We start from the raw sequence: 23,513 nt of genomic DNA, 5'->3' as shown, positions 1-23,513 counted from the left end.
CTCATTCAAGGGTTTTTCTTGATTTCTACTATTTTCTACATTGTAGAATAATGGTGTAGACATCAAAACTATGAAATAACACACATGGAATCATGTAGTAACCAAAAAAAAAATGTTAAACCAATCAAAATATAATTTATATTTGAGATTTTTCAAAGTAGCCACCCTTTGTCTTGACAGCTTTGCACACTTTTGGTATTCTCTCAACCAGCTTCACCTGGAAGGCTTTTCCAACAGTCTGGAATGAGTTCCCACATATGCTGAGCACTTGTCGGCTGCTTTTCCTGTACTCTGTGGTCCAACTCATCCCAAACCATCTCAATTGGGTTGAGTTTGGGTGATTGCAGAGGCCAGGTCATCTGATGCAGCACTCCATCACTCTCCTTGGTCAAATAGCCCTTACACAGCCTGAAGGTGTGTTGGGTCATTGTCCTGTTGAAAAACAAATGATAGTCCCACTAAGCGCAAACCAGATGGGATGGCGTATCGCTGCAGAATGCTGTGTTAGCCATGCTGGTTAAGTGTGCCTTGAATTCTAAATAAATCAGTGTTACCAGCAAAACACTACCACACCTCCTCAATGCTTCACGGTGGGATCCACACATGTGTATATCATCTGTTCACCTACTCTGCGTCTCACAAAGACCCAGCGTTGGAACCAAAAATCTCAAATTTGGACTCATTAGACGAAAGGACAGATTTCCACCAGTCTAATGTCCATTGCTTGTGATTCTTGACAGTGAAGACACGACTCTGGGATGCTGGCCTTCTAGGCAGAGTTCCTCTGTCCAGTGTCTGTGTTCTTTTGCCCATCTTAATCTTTTCTTTTTGTTGGCCAAGATTAAGATGGGCAAAAGAACAGAGGAACTCTGCCTAGAAGGCCAGCATCCCGGAGTCGTCTCTTCACTGTTGACATTGAGACTGGTATTTTTCGGGTACTATTTAATGAAGCTGCCAGTTGAGGACTTGTGAGGTGTCTGTTTCTCAAACTAGACACTCTAATGCACTTGTCCTCTTGCTCAAATGTGCACCGGGGGCTCCCACTCCTCTTTTATATTCTGGTTCGATTCAGTTTGCGCTTTTCTGTGAAGGGAGTAGTACACAGTGTTGTACGAGATCTTCAGTTTCTTGGCAATTTGTTGCATGGAATAGCCTTCATTTCTCAGAACAAGAATAGACTGACGAGTTTCAGAAGTAAGTTCTTGTTTCTGGCTATTTTGAGCCTGTAATCGAACCCACAAATGCTGATGCTCCAGATACTCAACTGGTCTAAAGAAGGCCAGTTTTATTGCTTCTTTAAGCAGAACAACAGTTTAACTGTGCTAACATAATTGCAAAAGGGTTTTCTAATGATCAATTAGCTTTTTAAAATGATAAACTTGGATTAGTTAACACAACGTGCCATTGGAACACAGGAGTGATGGTTGCTGATAATGGGCCTCTGTAGGTCTATGTAGATATTCCATTAAAAATCAGCCGTTTCCAGTACAAAAGTCATTTACAACATTAACAATGTCTACACTGTATTTCTGATCAATTTGATGTTATTTTAATGGACAACATTTTTTTGCTTTTCTTTCAACAAACAAGGACCCCAAGTGGCCCCAAACTTCTAAACAGATAAAATATATATATTTTTGGCTAAACATGTGAAGCACAAAACAACTAGAGAACATGACAGGTGGCCATTGCTCCAGGTATAGTTTTCCCCTGACTGATGAAAAAAATAACATTCACAACAATGCAGTCTTACTAAGACAAGTCAGAAATCCTAACCATTTGCAGGGCATTCACATTCCAATACTTTGTTAAATTCATGGCATTTGTAAAAAAAAAAAAAAAAGTAAATAAAAAAAAACGACTTGAAGCCCACACCCTTTTCCTTTCGTTATTACTGCAACCTCAAACTCACCTCGCCCAATGAAATTGCAAGGAATATGTAACCGTTACGTTGCTGTCATTTCTGTCTCCAAGCATTTCACGCAGCTCAGCAGAGGACAGTGTTGAACTCTAGGCGACTGCTTCCTCCATGTGGAGAGGCAAAGCGTCTGATCTGAAACACGAATGATATGTATTGGTATGCCACGGATCCATGTGAATAGTGGGTATCCATCCATTGTCTCCATATGGTATAGTGTTCCCGTCACATCCCTCGAAATAATGTAACATTTGGAGCCTATTTTAGTAACCCTAGGATTTGGTTTGATCGATGTAACATTGACACATTACAGCCTACTACTGTTCTTATGCTCCATCACAGTGCTGAAATTATCATTGTATTTGTCCTCTGCTTGTGCTCTTCATTAATGACTGAAACTGATCCACAGTGTGATTGGTAAATTCTGAAATGGGATTGTTAGCCTAAGGGCGTTAAGTGCGCAAAGTATAATCTTGACACCAGTATACCAATGGGCATTTTAGGCATAGTATCGGTTTTACTTGTCAGACTCTCTGTCCAGAATGAGATCTGTTTGTCTGAACATGGTTTCATCTCTCCATATTCTTTGACTTTGAGATCACAATGCTTCCCTTCAACGATCACAAGCTGTCCCATCCTGATGTAGACACTGATCAATAAATGGTTTTTGAATTATTGTGATTGACCAGGCTTGCCAGGACACAGTTTGGGGGTCTGATTCCAGTCTTGGCCCTCTTCCTGGTTTGTTCAGTACTGCTGCCTGCCAAGCCACCCAGCTCAGCTCCTCTTTATCCCATGTAGGAAAAACCTGAACCAGCAGACAAAGCTGGAGCTAACCCTACGCTTGGACTCTGTCCACATTACCCCTGCTGCCTGGCTCACTGCCCTGCTAGTGATCAATGTCTACATCACCATGCCAAGCTCAACTAGTTTCATTAGCCTACTGTTCACCATTACATCAGTTACACAGAGACCATAGTCTTGATTCAGATTTACAAAGATCTGTTATTTGCTTTCAGTCCCAATGGGAGGTCTTATCATAACCCATTATTGCACCTGAGTTTACCCAATTTACTTGGACAGTGTTTATCACAATAACAAAATGATTGCCTTGAAATAGCCTAGGTGGGGTTGGATTTTTTAATGCTTAGTGACAGTCAGTGGAACAGGGACTTGGAGGAGGATTTGTAATCAAGGCACATTGGCTCAGTTGATTGTTGACCAACGGAAGTGAAATCCATCTAATTTGTAATAGAATTTTCATTTTTTTGTTGTTGTTCAGAAGCAGCTCATGGAAAATAACATTTAGTAATAGCCTGGGCTGTTTAACCCCTTCATCAGTGGTAGAAAAGGTACTCTAGTCATACTTGAGTAAAAGTAAAGATACTTTAAAAGAAAATGACTAAAGTGAAAGTCACCTAGTAAAATACTACTTGAGTAAAAGTCTTAAGTACATTTAAAACCAAATACTTAAGTATTAGAAGTAAATGTAATTGCTAAAATATACTTAGTATAAAAAGTAAAAGTATAAATCATTTCAAATTCCTTTAATTAAGCCAAACGGCACAATTTTTTATTATTTTTTAAACATTTATGGATAGCCAGGGGCACACTTCAACACTCAGACATCCTTTACAAACGAGTGCATGAATTAGTCAATTGTCCTGTCCTGCTAAGCATTCAAAATGTAACTAGTTCTTTTGGGCGCCAGGGAAAATGTAAGGAGTAAAAAGTGCATAATTTTCTTTTGGAATGTAGTGGAGTAAAAAGTTGTAAAAAAATATAAATAGTAAAGTACAGATACTCCATAAAACTACTTAAGTAGTACTTTAAAGTATTTTTACTTAAGTACTTTAGACCACTGCCCTTCATGTTCATATAGTCTCAAACAAAAAAGCTGAAAAAATCTTTATAAATTGGATATGGGTAATCATTTTATTCCAGGCTATTTAACTTTACTACACACTGGACTATATGCCAATAACAGGCTCGATATACATGTCACAGTCCCATCAAATAGCCTACTAGTAGAACATCAATCTACACACAGGACTAAAGAGTTGCACTGGCCCTTTAAACCACACAGCAAATAGAGGCTTTTCAGCCGCGGGAGGCGATTGATCGTAGTCTTCGGCAAGAGAGCTATTCGCGGTTCGTGTGACAACACAAAGGGATATCGAGAATCGCAACCATGGGCGTCAAATTGTATTATACCACCGTTACTGCATCCAGAGAGGTGAGATGAAACGGATATTCATTGATATATTATATTCTTGCAGGTGGATACACTTCTAATTGACCCTTTATGGACCAGTCTGAAAGACACACCCAACGCCCTGTCAACGATCCATCCCAGGATCTGATCAGCATATATACACAATGCGAATTTTCCATGTTTTAGATCAAGAATGTAATTGTTTGCATGTGTGGAATAATTTATAATTCAGTCCACCATACAATCGCAACGTTTTTGAAGAACGACTTTATTTAGAGAAGAACAAAACAGACCAGGAAATGCAAACTCACCCCGAAAATGGGGACGGAAGTCATATAGGTCTGCTTCATTTCGTCTGTCTGCGTTTGGCGGTAGATCTCACGAACATATTCGAATAATGAGGACATGTTAATTGCATATTTTTCGCATTCTGTAACTTACCTGATATAATCGATGCATGCCTAGACAAGTGGAACTAGGTTAGCATACTTGTCAGCAATGGCTACCGTGTACCTGCCTGCACGGTGGATGTGAACTATTTGTGTCGTCTAGAAGCATTATAAACAGACAGGATTTCGATTTTCGTGGAATTTATCAAATTGATACAGATGTTGCAGCGTACTTCCCAAGAGTTTGCATTCGCTCAAGCGTGGACACACAGTATCAATTTATGCAAAACATCGTGGTTAAACATCTGGTGTCAATTACAGGGAGATTTGTTTTTCGGTGGCCTCTGCATTGCACTGCCAAATTATCCATGGCCTATAACCATCGGGTCATATGATTCACGATCTTTTTTAATCGAAGACTTTGAAAATGTTTAGCCATAAATTATTATATTATTATGCTTTCCTCTTGTTTTCTAATGGTAATTTTAATCGGCTTTCAGTAGTGCGTGGTGTCTTCCTGCCTTGCCCATGGAATGCCAGGCTGTATGTAGTTGGTGGGTGAAGTAGACGTGGGTACACATAGCAAACACACCCCATCCCCCAACTTCCTCAATCCGGCCCAACAAGATAGCGTTGCACAATTAATCATCAACCACACATTAGATAAACCCTTTTAGCTTTTAAAGGCAAAGCAGACTACTTAGATCTACTTAGCTGTTTTCTGTCAGGATAATCATAGATGGGTGGCATTAACACTTCTATCTCCCTTCTTAACAGCAGACATTTAACAAAGCAGATCTCTGACTGTTTGGTGCCTGGTACTACAAGTAAAGCTTGCACCCTTTTCACACTATCTTACCAAACTGTACCGTGCTGGCTCTGATATGTCTTTTCACATGGTCCTTTTCAGCGCTATGTTAAATGTATAATCAGGCCAGTACTGCTAAACTCAGTTTAGCTAGGCTCAGTAGTGTGAAAAGTGCAATGGATCCCTGATCCTGAACTGACCCTTTCCTCTCCCCCTCCAGGTGAAGTCTCAGCAGGCGGAGGTGATGAGGATACTGGAGAGCAAGAGCATCCAGTACGAGCTGATTGACATCTCAGTGGGCGGGGAGGTCAGGGACGAGATGAGAAGCAAGGCAGGGAACCCCACGGCTGTCCCGCCACAGATCTTCAATGAGGATCAGTACTGTGGGGTAAGGAAGGGAGAATGAATATTTGTGAGATATGATAGGGTTGTGTGTGTGTTGAGTGTTTATCTAACGGTATGAGGATAATAAGTATAGATGAAAAGGTAGGTAACTGTTTACATATCATAAACATGTTATGATATGACCCCTTTATAATACCTTATACTCTGTTTGGTCTCTTTCCTCCAGAACTATGAGATGTTTTCGGACGCAGTGGAGGAGGACAAAGTGGAACAGTTTCTGAAGATGGCGTGATGAGGAAGAGTCGCGTGTGTCCCCCCGGGGAGGCTCCTTGACTACCCTTCTGCCGCACTGGCGGTGCCCGCCCTCTTTCTCAATGCCATGATGAATGCCAAATACAACCAACCAATCACAAGGCACACACACTCCTTCCCACCCCGCGGGACTCTTACCTAACCACTGTTGAAATGACTGTGTATGTTTTATACACCACTTACTATGTTCTCCCCATTTCTTTCTTCACTGTTTCCCTTTGTGGTCAAGATCTGGGTTCAAACACTTTCAAATCATGTTAAATGCTTAAGTGGTACTTTTTTGAAGCTTTCCTGTAGCAATTGAACCAATAGAAATGTCCAAAAAAGGCAAACCCCACCCACCTGGCACTCCATGCAGACTAAAGCAAATGCTTAATTATATTTGTATTTGGAATAGTATTTGAACCCAGGCCTGCTTGATCCGATGTGTTCATGTCACTAATCATTCTGAGTCTGGTCTGTGGGATCAATGGAGCTGCCTAATCTAGATGTGTGGTAATTAGGTCAAATAATCTGGGCTGTACATGGTCCACTAATAAAGAGGCTAACATTTACCAGGAATCGATCTTGGCCTGAAATGACCCTTTTATTCCCTATATTTACCGGGTCAAATGTAGTGCACTACGGCTGCGTTTACATAGGCAGCCCAATTCTGATATTTATTTTCACTCATTCTATTTTTGACCAATAACATCTGATCTTTCCAAACAGATCATTTTCAGAGCTGATCTGAAAAAATATATATCAGAATTGTGCTGTCTGTCTAAACACAGCCTATGTAGGGATAGGGGCCATTTCATACCCAGACCAAACAAACAGAAAACCAAATACTTGGTTACCATTACTTAGATTGAACGGTGTTGTCTTTTCCTTACCTGTCCCACTTGACTTCCATGTTGTTCATATCGACAGACAAAGTCATTTTCAAAATGTACGTTGGCCTACTGTAGACATCAACATGGAGAGGAGAACGTAGCATGGAGAACGTAGACGCCAACAATCACAGAACCTTAAAGAAATGTGAATTGTGGTAGAGACAGAGTAAGTGAACTGGATTCTACTCTGGTCCAAAACATTTCAATGCTTATCATGCTAATGGTGTCAAAGGTCCATGCTGGAAAGGTGAGTCCATTGTGGAGAGTTACAGAATATGGTAAAAACAGACAGCATTTCATAGTGTTAAACTTGGTGCCAATAAATATGTGAGAATGTGCTTTACAGCTGGATATAGTCTTACTTTACACTATGTTACTGCATTCCAAAGACCTCTGTATTTTTTTAAGAGACCACTTGCATTTGCTGGGAATTACCTGATCGTCAATCATTGGTCTTACATAGACATAAAAGAGACATTTATAGGACGTTGTCGCAAAAATACATAACACTGTTACTGGTACTACAGCTGTACATCCTTACTGTAAGAGAACTGAGTTTGAGTATTATAATCCCCTGAATTTATAAGCCCCAATGACTGTTTAGGACTTGTTACTGTTCTATCTGTGGTAATGTGTAATTCTTAGCTGTGGTAATGTGTAATTCAATCTCGAACCAGCTTGAAGATGCAGTAAAGACAACTATGCACATTAAACTCTGCCTCACATTCCCACTGTTTTACTGACATTTGTCTCCTGAGTGGATAAAGAAAGTGTTTCAGATTGAACTGACACAATCTCATCCTTTAGAAAAACTAACTCACCACATGGGGAAAGTTGAAGGCATCACTTTTAGTGCCTCAAGTGTCTACTCTTTCTTCCGACTGGTTTCTCTTCCATGGGATGTTGTAAAAAGCGTATGTGCCGTTTCAGGTGTAGAGTCCCACATCTTTTACCCAGTATGTCATCCTCGTTTAGAGCATACCTATCATTATAACCCCCGGTTCCACACATAGGAACCTTGATTTTCATCTATCTCAGACAAAGTCTGGCAACGCACCACCACACGCATAGTGTATCTGGGTATGTAGGTGTGGGACCTCTATTCTGTAATGGCAGCCTTCACAGACAATGTTTGTCATTTGATGGTGGTTGATGTGTTATTGGTCAATGATGTGTAGCTATTCTCTATCAACTATATGTTCAACATTCCATGTCTCTCTCTTCGAACTATTGCTTTGCTTTTGGACCAAAGCCCCTTTGGCCAAAATAAATACAAAATAAAATATAGCTAATGAGATGCTGTTGTCTTCCAAGAAGATTGGGAAAAAGGGTCAAATAAGTATTATGGTTCAAATAAAAAGGAATTATGGCTAATAGGTCTATTTGTGTTTTAAAATGTGAACCAAGGACTCAGTTGTCACTTCAAAAAAACGAGTTGATTAATTTGGTCTTGAGTGTGTTATGAACATATTCTTCATTGTACAATAAATAGTATTACAAATACGATTGCAAAGCTGTCAAAACAGAGAGAAGGAAAAACATATTGTAAAAAGGACACAGTACATATAATTTACCTACAGTATATTCATCAGATACTATATTGATTCAGTGGTATTTTTCTGCTGACAGGTGTATAAAATCGAGCACACAGCCATGCAATCTCCATAGACAAACATTGGCAGTAGAATGGCCTTACTGAATAGCTCAGTGACTTTCAACGTGGAACCTTCATAGGATGCCACCTTTCCAACAAGTCAGTTCATTTAATTTTTGCCCTGTTACAGCTGCCCCAGTCAACTGTAAATGCTGTATTTGTGAAGTGAACACATCTATCAGCTCAGACGCTAAGTTTTAGGCCACACAAGCTCACAGAACGGGACCACCGAGTGCTGAAGCGCATAGTGTCATCTGTCCTCGGTTGCAACACTCACTACTGAGTTCCAAACTGCCCCAGGAAGCAACATCAGCACAATAACTGTTTGTCAAGAGCTTAATGAAATGGGTTTCCATGGCCGAGCAGCCGCACACAAGCCTAAGGTCACCATGCGCAATGCCAAGCGTCGGCTGGAGTGGTGTAAAGCTCGTCGCCTTTGGAAACGCGTTCTCTGGAAGGAGGAATCACGCTTCACCATCTGCCCAACGAAGAAATCTGGGTGTGGCAGATGCCCGTGTACACTAATTGCCGCAATGCATAGTGCTAACTGTAAAGTTTGGTGGAGGAGGAATATTGGTCTGGGGCTGTTTTTCATGGTTCGGGCTAGGCCCCTTAGTTCTAGTGAAGGGAAATGTTAATGCTACAGCATACAACAACATTCTAGACTCTTCTGTGCTTCCAACTTTGTGGCAACAGTTTGGGGAAAGCCCTTCCTTGTTTCAGCATGACAATGCCCTTGTGCACAAAGTGAGGTCCAAACAGAAATGTTTTGTTGAGATCGGTTTGGAAGAACTTGAGCCCTGACCTCAACCCCTTCGGGGTGAAATGGAAAGCCGACTGCGAGCCAGGCCTAATTGCCCGACCTCACAAATCCCAGCAGCAATGTCTAGTGGAAAGCCTTCCTAGAAGAGTAGGCTGTTATAGCAGCAACGGGAGGACCAACTCCATATTAATGTCCATGATTTTGGAATGAGATGTTTGATGAGCAGATGTCCACTGAATTTGCTCACACGATCAAAGTTGTTTTCTCACGTGTTGTGATCACGGGTCTGACATGAGAATACAAGCTGTAAGAACATCATGATACTGCTGGCTGCTTGTAATCCTTCAGTGTACAGGTCCTGACATTGACACATGGTCGGGCACAGGAAGTTAAAACGCCCACTCAACGTTTCCTGTTCAAGTTGTTCTCTATGTTGATGAGAACTGAGCCGTGACTGTGTACACAGCATGGCTCTTGATGGGAACCGGCTGTAAAACCTTATCTGATGCTGCACGTATATCCATCCATCTGGTGGTGAAATAGCAACAGTAATAAGATCAAAGATTAACTATGTTTGTGAAAGTGTTCATTTATTTACTATTTATGTATTCGTCATGTTGGTAGATCAAATAAGATGTATCATGACCAGGTATAAGTTGATAAAGAACAATTTATTTAGAAGCAGTGAAATGTACCTCCATCAAGACATGCATTTAATGCATTTCACTGCTGTGCAATTCTGTTCACACAAGCACTTCATAGAAATGTGTATTGGTTTCAAGTAGGCCCAAAGAATTGCAAATATTTGTTGTATGATACATATCAAACTCATTCCACACAGGGTCAAGTATTTGCAGGTTTTCGCTCCTTCCTTGTACTTAATTGATGAATTAAGGTCACTAATTAGTAAAGAAGTCCACGCACCTGGTTGTTTTAATTGAAAGAAAAAAACATTAACATGTAGACACTAGGATTGGAATGAATTTGACAGCCCTGTTGTATGAAAACAAAAACAAACAACGGGGTATGTATCTTTAGTACGAATCTCAACAAGGTATTTAGATCAAAAACTTCCAAATCAAAGAGTAAATCTTACAGATTGGCTCTAAAGTATTGTATATGCTTCACATATGTTTTATAGGTTGATAATTATGATAAATAGCAGATATCCAACTAAGGAAATTAATCTAATTATTCTGTCAATGATAAATTGTTTGTTGTATTGTGTGACAAAGTGTTTCTTCCATGAGCGCAGAGAAACAGGCAAGCAAAGAAAATAGATGTTTTAATTACATAACTAAAACTCACAATCTTAGGTCTTGTTTATTGATTTAAAAAAAAATTATTCTTTGAATTATAAACTATCCCTCATCATTTTGCTAAATATGTAACAAAACTAACAACCACCACATTCAGCAACTAACATATAAGCATGAAGTTGGTCTACTTCATTCTTTGTACAAATGTATAAGAACATATGATTGTCTTTTTGGCCTCACAACTTCTTCATGTCCAGGCTGAACGGGTTCTGTGTTGAATCTACGAGAGAAAGACGAGTATGAACATGGGACACAACTAATCAAGTGATTTAGCAATTCAGAACACACATCCTGGTTCAGTACCTTGTCCTGTTAGCCCTGCTAGGACATCCTCTGGGTCTGCAACCTCTCCTCATCCTCTTGCAGCCTCCACTTATCCTCCTGCAGCCTCCACTCATCCTCTTGCAGCCTCCACTTATCCTCCACTCATCCTCCTGCAGTCTCCACTCATCCTCCTGCAGCCTCCGGGCCTGCTCATGCTATTACCGACCTGTACAGGATAACAAACTCTGCTTCCTATTCCAGCTGGAGTTGCTCCTTGACCTGCTTCAATTCCCTCCAGACGTGCACTCTCCAGCAGGACTCCCAGGATCCTGCAGTCTGCCTCCTAATGGACAACAGACACATTACAAGCAGAAGTTGGGTGAGCAGGAATGATCCCATCATGTCAATTCACAGCAGTTAAAAAACAAGGACATACCAGCTCCCCCTGAGCCACCTGTGCTTTCCTCTTCAGGTGGGTACGGTACTGGGGGGTCAATCATTGCCTTAAGAAGGAAACAGTTTGATCCATAAGAACAACAGCTTGTTGTAGCTGTTTTTCAGTTTTGCTGGTTTATTTATTCTGTTATTATCCCTGACTGAACCATTTAGGCATGAGATCACCGAAGCTGAGCACTGGCACCTCACTTTTTCTACTGCTTGAGCTCCTCCACCTCATAGAATATTAGCTCAAAGTGTTGTGGAGCTCCTGCACCTAAATATGAACGGTAAAGGCACCCAAAATGAGTACGGGCACCTATTTCAGTCCACTAGACTGAACCCTTCCAATGGGAGGCACTTACCCTATTTCAGATTTCTTGCGGCACTTCACCTTCTTCCTGTCCTCCAGCTTCTCCGCCTCATGGGCTACACCATGAGCTCAAAAGAATAACCTTTAATTTCTCAAAGGTGGAATATGCATTAATCTTTCCATTTCCTGGTTGCTAAAATTCAAATAGTTCACCTAATTTCAGTTGTGAGACAACAGGCAGTCATTGTGTCGCGAATCATTGTACCATCTAAACCGCTGTGAAATATATTTTTTATAACCAAAACTATAGTATTTTCAGCTGGTGTACACAACAAAACTGAAAGTAAAGGACACCCAAACTAAAGGGACCGATACAAATAGCTTACATAGAACAGATCTACCGCTTCTTAGACTTGCTTTCAATGAGAATGACAGATGTATAAACACACATTTATGTTGCCCAAAAATTTACATATTGTAGCTTTAAATCAACTTAATGTATTATAACTGTCATGCCGTATTTGTCCACCTATTGTACAACCTTGTCTATGTTGTACCATTTTGGGATACGCATCTTCCCTGAGCGCAGGGAAACATGCAGGCAAATATGATTTTAGTTTTTTAAAGTCTTTTAAATTAGCAAATGCCTATAAACATAGCAAAGCCCCAAGATTGTAACACTCAACATCCCTCACACCATTTTGCTAAGTATGTAACAAACTTTACAACCACCACATTCGGCAACTGACGATATAATGTTGGAATGCTTTAACATGACTGTGCAGCCTCAGTTTCTTCATGTCCAGGCTGATCGGTCCTGCTCCCAACTCCGTTGCTTCTCCCACTGCTCCCAACTCCCAACTGCTTCTCCCACTGCTCCAAATTCCGCTGCTTCAACTGCAGGGGAGAAAGAACAATGAGCCACACCACTGGGTCTCCCTTCTCTCAATCATTTTACCCAGGCCATTATCAACTTATTGCGTACCCTATAGAAAGTAATTTTATGTGCAGGAAATGTAAATAGTGACTACTGACTTTAACATGAAAGCAAGTCACAACATTTATAATTCAATAATAAGACCAACCCCAATGTGTGTGATGCTATTGCTTGAATTCAGGCTCCTTTCAACAGTTTTCCATAGTGATCGGCAGAAACGTACCCCATTTCCAGGAATTCGGTTGAAGTGCCCGGATTAGCAGTGATTCCCTATTCTGAGCTAAAGCTGCTGCCGTCTCCCCGCCAGAACCTTCCTGAGAAAAGGAGTGCCGATATAGGATCAGTCTGGCCTTTTAGATCATATGAATAAGATTATATGGACAGGGAGGACCTGATCCTAGATCAGCACAGGACAGTCAGACTTCAAAAAACCAAACACTAAACTGGATGAATGGCATCTGAAATGGCCCATCCATGTTTTTGGCCAATATCTTCCTCTAAAACTAAAAATACAACTGTATGCCTGAAGACAGTTCAACAGGCTTATTTGATACTCATTTGAAATACTGTATGTTGATCTTGTAGCTATTGTATTAGTTTACCTCTCATGACCTCTGACACAGCCTGAAGCATGTCTTCTTTGGCAAATTTGAAGTGTAGCAGGAGACTGAATGTTTTCAGGTAGTTGTACTTGGACAGGCACCCTATGGCCTCATCCATCAGACTCGGTCAACAGGACCCCATAACAGTCCCTTCTTGCTCTGCTTCAAGTCCCTCATGTTGTGGTGAGTTGCTTGGTGAAGCCCATGACCATATTCTTTTTATGCCCTTTGGTTTTTGAGTATACTTATTTAAAGCAGAGAGAACATATGAATGAGTTCAGTGTTGGTTCCGGAAAGGTATCTGGAAACACAATTCTTGATGTCCGAGGACTGGTGCAAGTTGTCATGTTTCCTATTACAGCCTTTGCTAAGGGGGGTGAACTCAGCATTTCAATTCCAACATGCTTTGCCGGACATGTTAACCTGAATGAGAGAAAAAAATGTATATTAAGGGATTCATATTATTTATATGTGTATATACATTTTTATAAATGTATTTGTGTGTGTGTAAATATATACTTCTTACCTGTAGGTCTGAATCAACTTTCAATTAAAAATAAATGACTAAAAGTTTACCAATAAATAATTTTCACATTGACTGCCTGCCTGAGTGATATCTCTATTCATACCTCTCTTTGTCTGGCACACTCAAACCTCACAGAACAAGGGTGTATTCTCAAGGAACTGCACTTAACCAAACGGAAGGAAACAGAACCAAACGTTGAGGGATCTACCTGAATTTGCCCAAATGAAACTAGATTTTGTTGCTAAATGTTTGCCGTTGCAACTAATGAATACACCCCATATGTTGTGTGCAGGGGTGCGTTCAGTTCAAAGTATACTGCGTTGCGTGGCGGTTTGTACGGAACGACACGTTTCCCCAAAATGGTGAGCACTGTTCTTAAACGGGGATAAGTTCATTACGGAAATCATTGACAATTTAAGAAGCAAACAGTGCAAAATCCCTCCCAGCTTCTTTCCGTTTATGAAATGTTTTGCATCAGAATCTGCAGAATAAATACTCCCCAGCCGTTGCGGTACATTTGCTCCAGTTTGGTGGATGTGGCGAGGTGTGGCCGGATCAATATAGGTGTGACCATTTGAAATTGCAAAACTTGTCAGTACACCATACACACAAACACTGTCTGGGCCACCATAATCAGGATATTATTTAACTGGTCATTCAGTACAGCACCGTTTATCTAAATGCTGAACACCATTCTGTCATACTGAACACACCCCTGGGGGAGCAGCTATTTAAACTGGCCTGCCTGGAAGGAGCAAGGCCCATTAACTAGCCTTGAAAGGCTCCTTTCAGGATTCCTACCTTTCTAGGAGGCTGTTGTTCAGACTGACCTCCCAGGGAGGAGCATTAGTTGACATATACCAAAGTGATTTACAGTCATGCACACATTTATTTACATATGTGTAGTCCCGGGAATCAAACCCACTATCCTGGCATTGCAAATGCCATGCTCTACCGACTGAGCTACAGAAAACTGTAATTCCGGATGCAATTCAGAACTCCTTCTTCCTGTGATACAGCTCTTTAGACTGATCTGCCTGGGATGGGAGTAGCAAGAGGCTGCAACGGAAGCCTAAATTACCTGTCTGGCCTTTGAGGCAGTTGTTAAATTCATGTCCAAAATATACATTTGCCAGTGAAGCCATCATAAAAAACCTCCATGTTAAACATATTCAGTTTAAATACCCATGGTTGCTGTACCTTAACCAACATATGTACTCATCTGGCTTTGTTGCAAAGCCACATAAGAATTCATCTGCAGCCATAGCCACTGGAAGATATTTGGGAGTGCTAATAGATTTTGTGTTGTTGTAGACAATTCACATTTTTCACGGGGTGCTACAGCAACCTCAGCACCCCTTCATCCCGTGGCTATGTCTGCAGCTGCATGGAGTAAAGCTTGCTAGCTAACATAAGCTGGCTTGCTAACAGGAGAGCTAGATCTTTGCTGGCTGGCTATCAGGAGTGCTATGGTAACTACAGCTTACTTAGCTAGGTATAGCTTGTTTTTCTCATTTTATTTCACTTTTAAAACTACTGGTCTACAAAAAGTATAGCTTCATTTTAGCACTTAATGTAGCCTTGCGCAAGAAGAGCAGTGATGAAGGCGGGAACGCTACTGCTGCAACTTCTTTAAATTTGTTTGGCAGATCGCAACCAAATGAAAATGTGCATACTGTCAGAGTCTAGGTGATGTGGGGAAGGTGGTGTCAAGGACACAGAGAGAAGTCTTTACTCAAAAATAATCTTCCAACAAGGAGAAGAAAACAACTGACTGACAACAATAAACACGCACAAAACCATGATGGCTCCAGAGGGTTAAATAGGGAAATAATTCAAACGTAATGGGAACCAGGTGTGTACAATACAGACAAAACAAATGGAAAAATAAATGTAGATCGGTGGAGGTTAGAAAGCCGGTGAAGTCGACCGCCGAATGCTGCCAGAACAAGGAGAGGCACCAACTTCGGTGGAAGTTGTGACAGTACCCCCCCCTTGACACGCGGCTCCAGCAGCGCGCCGACACCGGCCTCGGGGATGACCCAGAGGAAGAGGCGCAGGACGTTGAAATTCCTGCAATAAGGAAGGGTCCAGGATGTCCTCCACCGGCACCCAGCATCTCTCCTCCGGACCATACCGCGCCCACTCCATGAGGTACTGAAGGCCCCTCACCCGACGCCTTGAGGCCATAATGGCTCGCACAGTATACGCCGGGGCCTCCAGCACCTCAGACTGCTGGAGCAGACCAGCCACCACCAGCCTGAGGAGAGATACATGGAACGAGGGGTTAATACGGTAATCAGGAGGGAGCTGTAACCTATAACAAACCTCGTTCAGTCTCCTCAGGACTTTAAATGGCCCCACAAACCGCGGACCCAGCTTCCGGCAGGGCAGGCGAAGGGGTAGGTTTCGGGTCGAGAGCCAAACCCGATCCCTCGGTGCATACACCGGGGCCTCACTGCGGTGGCGCTCGCCTTCTGCCGCCTGATGGCCCGTTGCAGGCGGACATGGGCAGCGTCCCATGTTTCTCCCGAGGGCCGAAACCATTCGTCCACCGCAGGTGCTTCATTCTGGCTCTGATGGAACGGTGCCAGGACCAGCTGATAACCCAGTACACATTGAAAAGGAGATAGGTTAATGGCGGAGGGAGTTTTGGGCCATCTCTGCCCAGGGGATGAAAGCCGCCCACTCCCCCGGCCGGTCCTGGCAATAGGACCGCAGAAACCTACCCACATCCTGGTTAACTCTCTCCACCTGCCCGTTACTCTCGGGGTGAAAACCTGAGGTGAGGCTGACCGAGACCCCCAGGCGTTCCATAAACGTCCTCCAGACCCTAGATGTGAACTGGGGACCCCGATCAGAAACTATATCCTCAGGCACCCCATAGTGCCGGAAGACGTGGGTGAACAGAGCCTCCACAGTCTGTAGAGCCGTAGGGAGACCGGGCAAAGGAAGGATACGGCAGGACTTAGAAAACCGATCCACAACAACCAGGATCGTGGTGTTCCCTGTGACGGAGGAAGATCCGTCAGGAAGTCAACCGACAGGTGCGACCACGGCCGTTGTGGAATGGGTAGGGGTTGTAATTTCCCTCTGGGCAGGTGTCTAGGTGTCTTGCACTGGGCGCACACCGAGCAGGAGGAAACATAAACCCTCACGTCCTTAGCTAAAGTGGACCACCAGTACTTCCCACTAAGATAGCGCACTCTCTGACCAATGCCAGGATGACCAGGGGAGGGTGACGTGTGAGCCCAACAGATCAAACGATTGCAGACATTAGACGGAGCGTACAGACGCCCAACTGGACACTGGCTGGGAGTGGGCTCTATACGTAACGCCCGCTCGATGTCCGCGTCCACCTCCCATACCACCGGTGCCACCAGCCAAGAAGCCGGAAGTATGGTAGTGGCTTCCATGGACCACTGCTCTGTGTCATACATCCGGGACAGTGCGTCTGCCTTAGCGTTCCGGGAACCTGGTCACCCTCATAGCAGCACCTCCTAGCTCCATCGGCGTCGGATCTGAGGTGCTGGTTTGATGGAACTGACGGACCTCGATCTGGATTATCCAGCCTGATGGATAGGTCCACCAGCTGGTCAAAGTTAAGGGTGGTGTCCCTGCAGGCTAGCTCCCTACGAACGTCCTCACGTAGACCACACCTGTAGTGGTCGATCAGGTCCAGCTCATTCCATCCTGGAGGCCAGAGTTCGAAATTCCAGCCGAAGTCTTGTGAGCTCCTCATCCCCTGTCTGAGATGATACAAGCGTTCCCATCCAAACACAGAAGATCTGCTTTATAACATACTTAATTAGACTTTTTGGGAAGGAAAACTATTCCCCTACATGGTAATTAACTACAGGTCATATTTCATTGAAATCCAGAAACACTGGACAGTTAATTTGACTTTAATAGTAAACAAACATTTCAGCTGTTAACCTTCATCTGGGTTTTATACAAAGAAGAATACTTAAAGATTTGATATATTTGAAAATGGTCGTGTATGGGTTCAGAGACCAATCACAATGGTAATGCAACATAAAACGTGATGTGATTGGTATATAAGTTGCAAAAATCGGACCAATAGCAGGTGGGTTTGGACATATATAGAACGCTCATTCCCTTTAGACAATCTGTAAAACAGCAACGAAATCTAATGGCACAAACTAATTGGTTTTACGGTTAACATAAAATAAGCACTTGTATAATTTTATTGTGCTCCATGAGTTACTGAATTTCATTTTCATGCGTGAGAAGATACAATGTATACGAAACATACATTAAGCAAATATATTTTTGCCATTCAATGTAATATACCCGGGTGAATGATTTTCTATTGCCAATGGTGCTAGCAAATCAAAATTCCAGTTTGCACAGCAAAATATTTAGGAGAATGGGAGCCCACAGTACCAGTAGTGGACATAGGAGGGCAGTGATGCACTAAATTCATATTCTGTAATAGTAGCTGAAAGAGAATAATGAAAACGGTCTGGTGGGGAAAAGATGAGGAAGATTGCAGTGGGCCTCAAAAGAATCCGGACAACAAAAGTTTTGTGTTTTGAATATCAGAGTAGAGCATCCGTCAAAGGACTCATCTCGGGGGTGTCGACGGATGTTCAGGTTGAATACCTGAAGAGAAATCCTGGTGTGGTTGGTGGGCCCTGCAATTCACCCAGCGTCTGACCCGCTGGGTGAATGGAGAAAAAGAAGATGTTCTTTTTGATAAAGAGAAAATGCCTACGCATGTGAAGCTTGGTGCTGTAAGACCTTTCATCCCCAAACTACTGCAGTGTAAGAATTGTAAAGAATTTGGCCATGTTTCAAGTGTGTGCAGATGGACAGAGTATACTGAAAAACTGTGTGTAGAAGGACGACGGTGTTGCAATTGTGGTGGGGATCATGATCCTCAGTTCCTAGAGTGGGTGAAGGAGATTGAGGTGGCAAAAGTTAGAGCGGCCAATTGAATCTCCTATGCGGTGGCGATTTAAAGGAATTGAGAAAACAAGTGATGCTAGTGAAGATATGGTAGTGGATGAACCACAGTCTGTCGTAAATGTTTTTGGCCAGTGAAAATATGCCCTGTGTGTTGAAAAGGTGGATTTTGTGGCGTTCATTGCCACAGTTATAAACTGTACAGCACAAGTCTCAAAGTCTAAGAAATGTGACATTATTGTGGCTGTGGAAGAAAAGTTTGTGAAGACTTGCAAGTGGTACTGGCTCCGGAAGACCCACCTTCCCAGGTTCCCCTTGAAAAAACTCCCCTTGTAGGGATCAGATCTGTTTTTATTTTTTAACAGAAACGTTGTTAGATTTAGTTTATTATTATTTGTTGGTTTTGTAGTATTTTGGTAGTTTGTTCAGTTTTTGGGGAATCCTGTTTCCATCCCGGACAGTAGGTGGTGCACATTAAATTGTGCGATCGCCAACATACCATATAAGAAGAAGCTAGAGAAGAAGAGTTCATTCAGGAAGCTCTGTTAAAAAAATTCTAGTTCAATATATATCAAGGTAACATCAATGAAACGCATACATTATGTGAATTCTTGGCATGTTTTGGTAAAGAATTATGCTGTTTGTGGCTGAAGAGTCAGCTAGTTTAGCAACCAGGCGTCATACTAATGTTAGCTAGCTTTCTAGAGACTGTCAGTGTTGCTAGCAAGCTAACTAACTTGGTAAGGCAGCCATTCTGTAAACATTGATGGCTGAAATAATTCAATTTCTGAATATATTTGAAATTGAATGTATTTTACTGTAACAAAGGTATATTAGCCATGATGATAGCTACAGGAGCTAGGTTGGTTATAGCTGATAGCACAGTGTTCTATCTTTGTTGCTAGCTAGGTAGATCCTTTATACTCCAGATTGACACTCGCGCATGGTGGGTGGTGTTGTTGTGAATGGGCAACGCGTCACGCTCGCGATGTATGTAGTTTGCAATTCATTCCAACGGCTGTCTTGTCAATAATTGTAAATAATACCTAAAATAACTCACATGATGACATGTTTGGTCACCATACTGAGAGTTGAGAAATTGTGTGGGTGCAGGCTTTTGCCCCAACCAAGCAGTAACACACCTGATTATTGTCAGAATGCTTTAGGATCAACTGGCAGTGATTTCAAACCTTGGCTGTGGAATGTGTGAATGAAATGTAGTTAGATGCTGAGGCATTAATAAAAATCATATTGTAGCCCAACCGGGACTTGAACCCCGGTCCAGTGACTGTCAAGCCAACAGCGTAAACCCCAACGCCAAGAGGTCCGAACCACTTGATGAGGTCGCTAGGGTTAAGGTCTCTAAATTACCCCCTTCCTTTGGTTCTCTCCCTCTTCCTTTCCCCCTGCTCCTCATAGCCCATGAGAAGGAAATGAGTATCCCAGATTACATGCAGTGTGCTGAGGACCATCAGACGGTCTTGGTGGTGGTCCAACCAGTGGGCATCGTCCCTGAGGACGAGTTCTTCAGGATCTACAAACGCATTACCTCTGTGGCCCAGGTAAGCATTCACTATGTGTGCTAGCTATGAGGGCGTCCCAAATGGCACCCTATTGCAGGGCCCACACTGGTCAAAAGTAGTGCACTACTAAGTGCTTCTACATGCTGCTTCTACATCGCTTACTGTTTGGGGTTTTAGGCTGGGTTTCTGTATAAGCACTTAGTAACATCTGCTGATGTAAAAAGGGCTTTATAAATACATTTGATTGATATAGGGAATAGGGTGGCATTTGTGACACAGTCTCGGCCTATGTCTTATTATTTATTGAAATATGTAACCCCTGTCCACTTTGTAGTTATTTGTTTTTTAATGTATTTTTTTTTACCATTGGATCCTGATTGTCAAATGATCCCTATTTTGTTCTGTTTTGCCTTTTCATGGTGTTGGGAAAAAAAGGTGTCCATCCGGGACTCCCAGAGGAACCTCTATATCCGTTACCGTCACCACTACCTCCCTGAGAACAACGAGTGGGGAGACTTCCAGACACACCGTAAGGTTTGTTGCTTTGTGGGTTTTATTTTTCCTGTTTGTTGCTTTTCGTAATGTTTATTTGGGTTTCAGAAATGCACTTTGTTTTTTGTGTCGTTTACAGCAGCTTTCGCAAACCTCTCCTTGGGCCCACAGCCGTTTCATCTATTTGAAGTATTCCAGAGTTAGCATACCTGATTCAACTTGTCTATTAATCATCAAGCCCTTGACTACTTGAATTAGGTGTGCTAGTTTAGGGCTACAACAAAACTGTGAAACGTCTGGGAGTTCCCAAGGAGAGGTTAGAGAAGCACTGCTGTGCGGTATGTGTCTTTTTGTCCTGTGCATGACATTTCCCCTCAGGAATAATAGTATTATCTGTCTCTATCTATCTATCTATCTCTATTCATCTCTATCTATCTAGGTGGTGGGCCTCATCTCCGTGACGACCTGTCGTTCGGCTAAAGAGTGGCCCCAAACGTCGGACCGTTTCCATTGCCAGAAGGATGTGTTCGGAGCCACGCTGTACGACTCACGGCTCCTGGTGTTCGGGTTGCAGGGGGAGATAGCAGAGCAGCAGAGGACGGATGTGGCTTTCTACCCTAGCTATGATGTCTGTCCCGATGTGGAGAAGAGGGTGGAGGACTTTGTGGAGTCCATCTTCATTGTGCTGGAGACCAAGAGGCTGGATAGAGCCACAGACAAGTCTGGGGATAAGATACCACTGCTTTGTGTTCCCTTTGAGAAGAAAGACTTTGTGGGGCTGGACACTGATAGCAGGTGAGTTGTCTTTTCTTCTGCACTCTATTTGGGTTTTATAGGTCTGGTATCATCCACATGTTTTGCTGCTTATATAGTTTTTCAGCTGGTCAATGAATTTGGAATTAACAAAGTTGGTTATTAAAAACTTTCTTTGAGCCTGTACTAGAGGTCGACCGATTAATCGGTATGGCCGATTTCAAGTTTGGCCGATTACATTGCACTCCACGAGGAGACTGCGTGGCAGGCTGACTACCTGTTATGCGATTGCAGCAAGGAGCCAAGGTTAGGTGCTAGCTAGCATTAAACCTATCTTATAAAAAACAATCAATCTTAACATAATCACTAGTTAACTACACATGGTTGATGATATTACTAGTTTATCTAGCTTGTCCTGCGTTGCATATAATCGATGCTGTCCATGTTAATTTATCATTGAATCACAGCCTACTTCGCCAAACAGGTGATTTAACAAGCGCATTTGCGAAAAAAGCACTATCGTTGCACCAATGTGTACCTAACCATAATATCAACGCCTTTCTTAAAATCAATACACAAGTATATATTTTTAAACCTGCATATTTAGTTAATATTGCCTGCTAACATGAATTTCTTTTAACTAGGGAAATTGTCACTTCTCTTGCGTTCTGTGCAACAGAGTCGGGGTATATGCAGCAGTTTGGGCCGCCTGGCTCGTTGTGAACTGTGTGAAGACCATTTCTTCCTAACAAAGACAGCCAACTTCGCCAAACGGGGGTGATTTAACAAAAGCCCATTTGTGAAAAAAGCACAATCGTTCCACGAATGTACCTAACCATACATTTCAATGCCTTTCTTAAAATCAACACACAGAAGTATATATTTTTAAACCTGCATATTTAGTTAAAAGAAATTCATGTTAACAGGCAATATTAAACTAAGGAAATTGTGTGACTTCTCTTGCGTTCATTGCACGCAGAGTCAGGGTATATGCAACAGTTTCGTTGCGAACTAATTTGCCAGAATTTTACGTAATTATGACATAACATTGAAGGTTGTGCAATGTAACAGCAATATTTAGACTTAGGGATGCCTCCCGTTAGATAAAATACGGAACGGTTCCGTATTTCACTGAAAGAATAAATGTTTTATTTTCGAAATGATAGTTTCCAGATTTGACCATATTAATGACCTAAGGCTCATTTCTGTGTGTTATTATATTATAATTAAGTCTAGCCTAAAGGTTGTTAGATGGTTTTTACTTGGCTGGTTGTTACAAAATGCTGGAAAAAGTCTGACCCCAGTGTTTCTCTGTGATGTCCATCGTCTAGATAGCCTTGTCATTACATTAGTGTTGCTAAGGACAACAGTCAACGTTGCGTGTTTATTTCCTCGTTCAAAAATCTGTTTTTATTTTTGCTTCTTTCCTTTTTTCTTTGTTTATCTTGGTTACTTTATTTGTTTCTTTCATACTGTCCTGTGAGTTTGTTGCGTGTGAAAAGGTGAGATGCTGTTAGACACATCGCTTTAGTTAAGCCCATCCTAGTTCCAGTTTAAGCCCACCCCTAAACGAGACACTCCGCCCTGGCCCCGACACCCTACCCCAGTGCTCTTGTGCATGGGTTCATTGCTTAGATCCAAACTCATCACTCCTCTCAACTTTGTATGAAATAAAATCATAACAACAAGAGTTCTGAAGGAGCTGCTAGTTTGGACATGCAGAGCACAGAACACCGTCAACGACTGAGGCTTGTGAAGGTTGGTTCACTTAAACAGTGAGGATAGCCTATCTATTCTATTATGTGCTTGTAAAGGTTTGTCCAGGCTTTCAGGAACGTGATGATTGGGAGGTTGTCACCTGACCCGAGCTTGACTGAGTGAATAAGGTCAATGCTCTAATTCTTCTGAAGCATCACACATTCTATAACATGGATCTCATATCTACTACTATATTCTGCTGCTAGTACCCTTTACCATGGATCTCATATCTACTACTATATTCTGCTGCTAGTACACTTTACCATGGATCTCATATCTACTACTATATTCTGCTGCTAGTACCCTTTACCATGGATCTCATATCTACTACTATATTCTGCTGCTAGTACACTTTACCATGGATCTCATATCTACTACTATAT

General features: G+C 42.2%; 2 protein-coding genes and 1 long non-coding RNA gene across 5 annotated transcripts in view; 2 read left to right on the top strand and 1 right to left on the bottom strand.

Annotated features, from left to right (window-relative positions):
* The first annotated feature begins 4,002 nt into the window (after positions 1-4,002).
* On the top strand, positions 4,003-8,159 carry LOC112229659 (SH3 domain-binding glutamic acid-rich-like protein 3). The gene is made up of 3 exons (XM_024395606.2): positions 4,003-4,154; positions 5,551-5,718; positions 5,902-8,159. Exons 1-3 carry the CDS (start codon positions 4,110-4,112, stop codon positions 5,965-5,967), a joined length of 279 nt encoding a protein of 92 aa, XP_024251374.1. The 5' UTR covers positions 4,003-4,109; the 3' UTR covers positions 5,968-8,159.
* Positions 8,160-9,931: 1,772 nt separating this feature from the next.
* Positions 9,932-12,003, bottom strand: LOC112229265. The gene is made up of 4 exons (XR_002950157.2): positions 11,663-12,003; positions 11,299-11,365; positions 10,902-11,205; positions 9,932-10,818 (listed from the first exon to the last, which is right to left on the bottom strand). It is a non-coding gene; the product is annotated as an uncharacterized LOC112229265 (long non-coding RNA).
* A 7,089-nt stretch (positions 12,004-19,092) lies between these two features.
* The window catches only part of LOC112229318 (trafficking protein particle complex subunit 9-like), a 319,826-nt gene continuing 315,405 nt past the window's right edge, over positions 19,093-23,513 (top strand). For all 3 annotated transcript variants that reach the window (XR_006080512.1, XM_042310185.1, XM_042310184.1), the window contains exons 1-4: positions 19,093-19,180; positions 20,024-20,166; positions 20,563-20,661; positions 21,059-21,414. Coding sequence is in view for 2 of the 3 variants with exons in the window: in XM_042310185.1 (XP_042166119.1) it covers positions 20,038-20,166; positions 20,563-20,661; positions 21,059-21,414 (584 nt within the window). In the remaining variant the exon portion in view is untranslated. The remainder of the gene's footprint in view (positions 19,181-20,023; positions 20,167-20,562; positions 20,662-21,058; positions 21,415-23,513) is intronic.

This window comes from Oncorhynchus tshawytscha, linkage group LG31, assembly GCF_018296145.1.
Source record: "Oncorhynchus tshawytscha isolate Ot180627B linkage group LG31, Otsh_v2.0, whole genome shotgun sequence".
Taxonomy (NCBI): domain Eukaryota; kingdom Metazoa; phylum Chordata; class Actinopteri; order Salmoniformes; family Salmonidae; genus Oncorhynchus; species Oncorhynchus tshawytscha.
This window is presented reverse-complemented; position numbering and strand designations above follow the sequence as displayed.

Bases quoted from the DNA above. Each gene is read 5' to 3' on its own strand.
- LOC112229659 (XM_024395606.2), top strand. From the start codon at position 4,110: ATGGGCGTCAAATTGTATTATACCACCGTTACTGCATCCAGAGAG. The intron at 4,155-5,550 runs GTGAGATGAAAC...CTCCCCCTCCAG, and splicing joins CCGTTACTGCATCCAGAGAG to GTGAAGTCTCAGCAGGCGGA. The intron at 5,719-5,901 runs GTAAGGAAGGGA...TCTTTCCTCCAG, and splicing joins ATGAGGATCAGTACTGTGGG to AACTATGAGATGTTTTCGGA.